This window comes from Oryzias latipes, chromosome 10 (genome assembly GCF_002234675.1).
Source record: "Oryzias latipes chromosome 10, ASM223467v1".
NCBI lineage: Eukaryota > Metazoa > Chordata > Actinopteri > Beloniformes > Adrianichthyidae > Oryzias > Oryzias latipes.
The window spans coordinates 11,497,367-11,505,175 of NC_019868.2; the positions used below are offsets into that span (position 1 = coordinate 11,497,367).

The 7,809-nt window shown below is 38.6% G+C and overlaps 1 protein-coding gene across 1 annotated transcript; it reads left to right on the forward strand.

Annotated features, from left to right (window-relative positions):
• Positions 1 to 486: 486 nt before the first annotated feature.
• Positions 487 to 7,523, forward strand: slc25a43 (solute carrier family 25 member 43). Its single transcript, XM_004073129.4, has 5 exons — positions 487 to 927; positions 2,444 to 2,685; positions 2,850 to 3,022; positions 5,597 to 5,731; positions 6,090 to 7,523. The coding sequence occupies exons 1-5, from the start codon at positions 656 to 658 to the stop codon at positions 6,300 to 6,302; spliced, it is 1,035 nt and encodes a 344-aa protein (XP_004073177.1). The 5' UTR covers positions 487 to 655; the 3' UTR covers positions 6,303 to 7,523.
• Positions 7,524 to 7,809: the final 286 nt, after the last annotated feature.

Below are 7,809 nucleotides of genomic sequence, written 5' to 3' on the forward strand. Positions count from 1 at the left end.
AAGGATAAGGTATGTTCAAATAACATAGGAAAGCGTAATGTTATTTCAGAAATTATTATTACATATCACTGATCAATATTCACTTAATTTTTATAATTGATCTGTGGCTTGTAATAATGACTTCTGAAATAATGCACTGCCTTCAGCACCACTTTTTACACTTTGTCTTTGAACTTTGCATTAAATGTATCAAATCAAAACCTACAAAAACTTATATAAGGTTGGTAAACTGTATTTTTTATTTCTTTGAGCAAATATTGTGCTGAACCAACAGTAAACACACATGATGCAGCTTCTTGTCCTGGCTATTTAAAGATAAAAACTGAAACTGTAAAGCCAATTTTATATGTTTACAACTGCATTTAGAATGTGCCATCTTAATTTGAATTGCATGGCTTACTTTTATTGTCCTTTATGCAAGCAGGGGTGTGAGTGTTGAGTAGTGGAATTGGGGTCAAATATCGCCCTCTAGTGTTCAATATGCGCTCAGAAAACTTCAGTTTAAATATGAGTCGCAACGACAGCTCTGGGTAGGATGTCGGGACCGCTTGCTGTGTATTTTTAGGCCTGACCTGAACCCTCAGATCATCTGCTGCCCCTCGAAGATCTCATAAATAAGGGGTGTCGTGCAGATCAGAGTTTGGGCCAAACAGGGATGGGCTCCGTGAGGACGGATAACAGACTGACGACTTCGCAGAGCTTTCTGTGCGGCGGCTTTGCGGGATTTTTCAGTAAAACTGTCACATCGCCTCTGGAGGTGGTGAAAATCAAGAGCCAAGTGGGAACTTTTCACTGCAGGAACGGTTTCTGGGAAAGTTTCCGGGTCATCTGCCAGCATGAGGGACTTCGAGGATTCTGGAAAGGAAATCTAGCTTCGTGTCTCCGTTTGTTTCCATACACCGCCGTTCATCTAGCAACGTACAAAAAGTAAGTGGAATGAAACTGAGACTTTATTTGGCTCGAAATGTCAAACTTTTCTTTGTTTTTTTGCATGTTTGGCTCCGTAAATAAGCCGTTAAACTGCGGTGTCAGCTGATCAGCCTCGTTGTGTTGGTGTAAACAACAGCAGATAAAACCAAACAAGAAATCCGGATGCCAAATAAAAACATTGTACTACTGTGTTCTAAAATTAAATTATGGGAACTTTATGTTATTGTTTATAAATATTCATTTAACTTAAAAGGGACTTCCTGTTTTACAGTACGAGAGACATGTTTCATTTTTTAGCCAATCAGAAGGCCGCATTTGCTCGGTCGATTCCTTTTTTTTTTTAAATCCAATGCATTCTAAACCCTCACCTTTGTCTGTCAGGCATTGCATAAAAGAAAAACCAAATTATTTAGAAATCACTGATAGAATATAGAGCCTTAACAGAAACAATAATGTAGTAAATATCAGTGTAGAGGTAAATATATTCCAAAATAGCACAATATGTAAGTTTAATGCAAAACTTTTTGTTTGCTGTTATTATAATATTATTACACATTTTGTCAGAGTGTGTCTTCTTCTGCTGTTTACTTTATTCACTTTATTTCAAATTGTTTGAAGTGTTTCTCACAGGAAGATCTGTTTTATAAACAAAAAGTGATGAGAAAAATAATGGGGGATTATCCCATCTGTAAAAATTGAAAGCACCCCCTAGGACCATGTACTTAAAAAGTAAATACGGTAATCCAAAAAGTATTGACCGCAAATTTACTGTTTTAGTATATTATGCCAATTCCATTCAGACTCTAAGACGTGCTACCCGCGAGCCAAATCTGAGGGCAAGACGATCCTAGTGTGGTGTGTTACTAGAGGGCAGACAGAAATGACTGCACAGACAGCATGGCCTTAGAACAAAACAAACATACTTTGCAGGAAGGAACAGTCAGTGCTGTCCAACAGAGCGTGATAAACCCATTAACTCAGCACATGTCCTCTAACGCTTTGAAACACATGTGTGTCTATAACCAGCAAATGCTTTGATCCCGTTCTGTACAGCACATTCCAAGAAAACCCACTGTGGGGTTTTCTTTATATGACTAAACTCTTGCATGTTCTTAAATATGCAGCTATAGAATTGAAATATTTTTGTAAAAAGTGTCATTCATTCATCTAAACAGCACAAGCTTCTGAACAGCTCTAAATACAAAGTATCATCTCTATAGAAATATTAAACCAAAGGGAAGTGTTTTTGGATTAGATCAGTTAGATTAAATACATTTTTTGTGAACATAAGTAGTTTATGAGATACCAACTATATGTTTCTTTATGAGAACAATGCAACTTTACTGTCAAATCTGAAGCAAATCTCTAATCTGATGGGATTAGACTAGAATTTTCGTTTTTATGATGAAATATTATTCTAGCCCCACACTTAGAATATTTTAAAATTAAACTAAAAGCACAAGAAAAGGAAGATAATCTCCGTCTGGTGTAATTACGTACACCTTTGTTGCAGGATAGTCCACCTTCATATGGATGAGTTTGGCTTCATCTCCCAGCGGAGGGCCATATTTGCTGGTGGACTGGCTGGTGTTGCTGCAGGTCTGGTCACATACCCTCTGGAGGTAGCAGAGACCAGGCTGGTCATCCAGAACTACAAACAGCCCACGTACATTGGTGTTTGTCACACTCTGTCAAAGATCTACCGAAATGAAGGCCTGCTTGCTCTCTACAGAGGCTTCTCTCTGACTGTCTTGGGTGAGTCTGCATTTTTCTATTTTTACTTTACATGAAACGATATAAATAATGTTTCCTGTGTCAAGTGGGCAGGTATTCTGGCTAAATACCTCCACATCAACGTTATTGTGTTCTGTTGAACCAATGGAAGCGATAAAACAGCGTGGTATAATTTTTCTCCACAGGCGCGTTTCCCTTCTCTGTAGGATGCTTGGCCGTTTATGTGAGTGTGGACAGGCTGTGGCAGGAGCCGCCTCCTCGCTTCACTCCTTTGCAGAATTTCATCAACGGCTGCATTGCAGCAGGAGTGGCTCAAACCCTCTCCTACCCTTTTGAAACAGTGAAGAGGAAAATGCAGGTAGGCTACTCAAACACTTTTTCTAAGACTATAAAAAAACAAAGTTTCACTGTTGCCATGGTGGAGTTAAAAAAATAATAGTTTAGACAGAAAGGCAACAGTCCAACACACAATCTTTCAAGACAATACCAGAAAAAAATAAAGACTTATGGGAGGTGTTTAAAAACTCCAATTATTACATCAACAACAACAAAATAAGACCATTAAAGTAAATAAATAAATTTAGCATATTTTAACACATAGATGTGTATGTCATGACTTAACCGATTTGCAATAAGACCAGTAAATTTGATGTAAAAAAAAAAACAGCATTACAACTTTACCTTTACCATTTAAAAAAAACAGTAATTATCTGTACATTTTAAGAATTTTGCACGAGTATTTGGGGATTTTAGATTTCTTTTTTTTTTTGGTAATTAACATATATGATTTTATCAAAACTATTTTTGGAAGTTTCAGCTTAGTTTTTTAAAACTGATTTAAATGCACATCAAAATAAATTCCCAAATAAAGGAGGAACGCCATGAATAAATAAATCAGCAGACTTTACATTAACAAATCAGTTTTTGTGGACGAAAGGGGAAAAAAGCTAATTCATACAAAACATTTTTTACTTGAATTTTTTCCACTAAAAATCAGTTTTATTAAGGAAGTCTGTCACTTAATCGATTTTAATAGAAGAGTAATAAGCATTTGTTTCAAGAGATACTGGCGACGTTTGTCCACAAGAGGACAGTAGAGATGAGCCCTGGGTCACTGTCAGCTCAGACCCATTTTATCTTTCTGAATATTTTTTAAACAGTAAACCAAAATAACACTATTATTACCTATATTCTTCAGAAACATGTATTTATTAATAAAAAAATAAAGTCTTTAAGAAAATATTGTTGGTTTGAAATATTTATCCCTAGTTAGTGTGGAAGCACTGGGAACAATGGAGCTGCAAAGGACTGAATATTACATCCGGTTTTCATCAAGTTATTATTAGAAACGGCGAGGTTCAACGACAGCTGGGAATGGGAATGTGCCTCAGGTCGGAACATGCTATAAATAAGTCCACTGAAGATAACTGTCAGACAGTGGGAACACTGAGAACTGTTAGCATTTTGCTGAACAGAAGACTGAAAACTGAAAAACAATACTTTCACTTTGTGATTTCTTTAAAGAATGGTGTAGTTTGGTAATTCAGTCTGTGTTAAACTCAGTTACACATTAATGCATGACTGAGATTATTGGAAGGCAAAGAAGGCGAGGCTTCCACAAACTTTGGGTAATGATTGGAGTGAAGTGCTGCCTAGCTAAGCTTACCAGCGGGCGAATGTTTCCACGACAAATTCCCAAAGACGTACATGTGACCTCTACAATTGCTGCTGCCCACATGCCGGCCAGCTGGGCCCACGACACGGCACACGTGAACCGAGTAGCTCAGTGTGCTAACGCCCCCTCAAGAGGTTAAATATCTGGGAGTCCAATAGAGTCTCCTCTTTGATTTCCAAAAAGGAATGCGTACTAGCTGCTTAGAAAATGTCCACAGGGTTGTGAAGGACAAATATGTGTCAGAATAATAAAGTTTTACTGAAACTGTTTCTTTTATTAGCAGTGAGATTTTAAAGGATATGTGTCCTCTGTCACATCACATGACGACCAGCGTAAAGGGATGTGGTTAACTCAAGAACAGAGTGTGCAGTTTCACACAGACAGAACCCTATCAGTGCCAGCATTTACATAAATACTTATTATACTTCATATTTAAGATTTAAAACATTATATGTTAAGAAAAGTCTTTTTTATTACACTATAAAAGTCCCACACACAAACCTGTGTCATTTTCTTGGTCATAGTTTCTGCAGAGCGGCAATAGTTTGTCAGGCCTGTTGGCATAAAGTAAGCCATAGTTCCCGTCATCCATCTGTTTACATGCTCTCTTGCTAGTTTACAGTCCCTTACACCCCCAAGCTAGCATTAGCAGTGCAACAAAAATGTTGAGCAATGTCAGAGCTATCAGCTGTACAGCACTGAGCCAGACGCCAGCTCAGACAAGGAAAACACTTTCTAGTCACCAACAAGTGGATGCATCAGAATGAAGTGGAGCAGGGCGCTTGTGGCTTGCCGTAGTGGCTTCTACGTCACATCTACAAGATTTTTCAAAGTGTTTTTTTTTCCTGATTCACAACAATTTAAACAAAGAAAAACTCAGAAATGCAGTTTTTATTTTATTTTTTATTCATGTCCACCATCATCAGAAAAATACCACAATTTTCACTGGAGTGGGTCTTTAAATTGGGTGCAACGAAGTATAAAGGTGTGTAATGTTTAGCAGTTCACACGCCCAACAACCTGAAACTTTCCAGAGAAGTTCAGACAAACACATAACATTTCCACTGTGTCCCTAACCTGACATTTATTTGTCTAAGGTGCATGTGTCTGCAGGAAATTGACCCAAATGTGCATCATAGAAAGATCTCCTACGGTCATGTTTGAAACCCGGGATGGGATTGTTTCCCATGCAGTTACTGCTTCTTTGGCACATTTGTAATAACTTCATGCTTAATTTCTTTTTCGATCGTTTCCCAGGCGCAAAGTGCCCGTCTTCCTCACTTCGGAGGAGTGGACGTTCATTTCACCGGAATGAGGGACTGTTTCCTGCAAGTCGTCAGAAACAAGGGTGTTCTGTCACTGTGGAATGGCCTCACTGCCAGCACCATCAAGGTGTGTCCGTACACTGCCGATACCTGTCGTTGTTGAACACATTACACTGTTGTAGTGGCAACAGTACGGGACTGCTTGATCCGGTTATGTAGGAAGTGAAATGAAGACACATACTCATCAGGACCTGTGCTCCCTGCAGAAAGGGGAAAGGGAGGAAGGGCACAGGGAAAAAAAACTTCAGGGGTGAATTCATGCTACAAATATCAGCAGCAAAGGGGAACAGAATGCTCCACCCTCTAGTTTTAGCTGCTGACATTATCAGAAGTACATTGAGTACTTTAAGTTGAACATAATCTGATCAGTTCTCAATTTAAATGATTCAGGTCGAAATCTCACCAACTCTTTTCTGACTTTCCAGATCGTTCCCTACTTTGGGCTCCTTTTCACCTGCTTTGAGATGTGTAAGCAGGTCTGCCTTTACCGCAATGGCTATATCATTTCACCTCTGAGCTACCAGCTCACACCCGGGGTCGACCAGAGCCTGGGGCCGTATGAACTCAAAGAGGTCAAGCGCTACTTGAAAAATAGGAACTTTAGCTCAGAGCGACCGTCCCTGGGAAACCGCTGGTGAAGAGACATCCGGTCTTAAAAGGATGAAAAAGACACTGAACCGGTAAAATACTAAACACAAGTGCAAAAAGCTATGTTGTTGCCAGGATGTCTACCTCTTTACGTACAATATCTGTTTTATTTTGATGGTTTTCATGTGCCTTCAGTGTTCAGAGGAGTTGTGTTTGGGCTTTTGCTGCATTAACTTTGAGTTGTGTCATGTCCTATTTACACAAAATAGCTCTGTAAAGCTGATTATTTTGTAAGTAATTTTCTAGGAAATGATATATGCTGCTGTTTGGGTTTAAACAAATGGCAACATAAAATGAATAACTTGAACAGCCTTTTTCTTTCTTTTGTTGTTGTTGTAATATCATATTTTAAATGTCAAAAGCGGTGGTTTTGGTTAAAGGCCCACTCCAACTATATTTTCATCTATTGTAAAAGTGTTCCAAGTGGTCTTTTAAATACAGTTTTTAGCCAAAATCAAAAAGCCTGTGTCGTTTTTAAAAACAGTTGCTGCAGAGCCGCAGCAGCTCATTAGAAATTCATGTCTGAGTTGTGGAGGGAACAGTTGGTGCAGATGTAACCCTCTGCTGATATCCCATCATCCATTTGTTTACACTCTCTCCCGCTAGCTTACAGCCCCTCACATGGCCAACCTTAACATTAGCAGCGCAATAAAAATGTTGAACAATATTGGCACTATCCAGCCGTGCAGTTCTGACCCGCATGTCAGCTCAGACGAGGAAAACGAAGATGTCTGCATCAGAATGGGGCAGGAGACTTTGGTCCACCCATTTTTCCTGCTGCATCACAACTTGGAGCTTTTTCAAATGCTGCATATTTATCTGCTCCCATACTAAGAAAAACAGTTTAAGTCTTAAATTCTTTAATATACGTCGCCCATCACGAGAGACATGTTACAAGGATATTTTACAAATACCAAAAGCGCGATTTCCATTGAAGTGGGTTCTTTAAAGTCATCAAAGCGTCCCGTTTTTTGGTACATGTCCAGTCCCAAAGTTTAAAATTAGTGTAAAATGTACACACTTAAAATTTATGAGAACAAAAATCCTATATCTAACTTTTTAGATTACGAACAAAATTTTACCGGTTAACTCTTACGAACCCAGTCTTATTTTTCTTTAAAATGCATTTCTGATGTTTTCGGTTACACTAATGTCACCATGTGTACTTTTGGGTTAAAATGCAAATGAGAATAAAATCATAGTACAATTTACATAGTAAATGTCCTTATAGCTTCCTTTTGAGTGTATGTAATTGTTAATTCTTTGGGTAATATTTTTGGATTAGTTGGCTCAGACTACAATTCTCTTCTTTTAACATGACGATCAACTCACTGAAGTACTAGACTTAGTGAGGTGTGCCGAGACAGGCTTTGTATAGATTCAGTCAGCTGACTGAAACGTCCTTCTCTCCATGGGAAACAGAGTGACAGCCAAAGGACATCAACAGATGGGGTGACCTTTACCCGACACTGTCTTTAGGCCTGGCCTGCTTTGGAC

Excerpts from the sequence above, each read along its gene's own strand:
- slc25a43 (XM_004073129.4), top strand. The coding sequence starts at position 656 with ATGGGCTCCGTGAGGACGGATAACAGACTGACGACTTCGCAGAGCTTT. Across the intron at positions 3,023-5,596 it reads CAGTGAAGAGGAAAATGCAG|GCGCAAAGTGCCCGTCTTCC; the intron begins GTAGGCTACTCA and ends ATCGTTTCCCAG. Across the intron at positions 5,732-6,089 it reads TCACTGCCAGCACCATCAAG|ATCGTTCCCTACTTTGGGCT; the intron begins GTGTGTCCGTAC and ends CTGACTTTCCAG.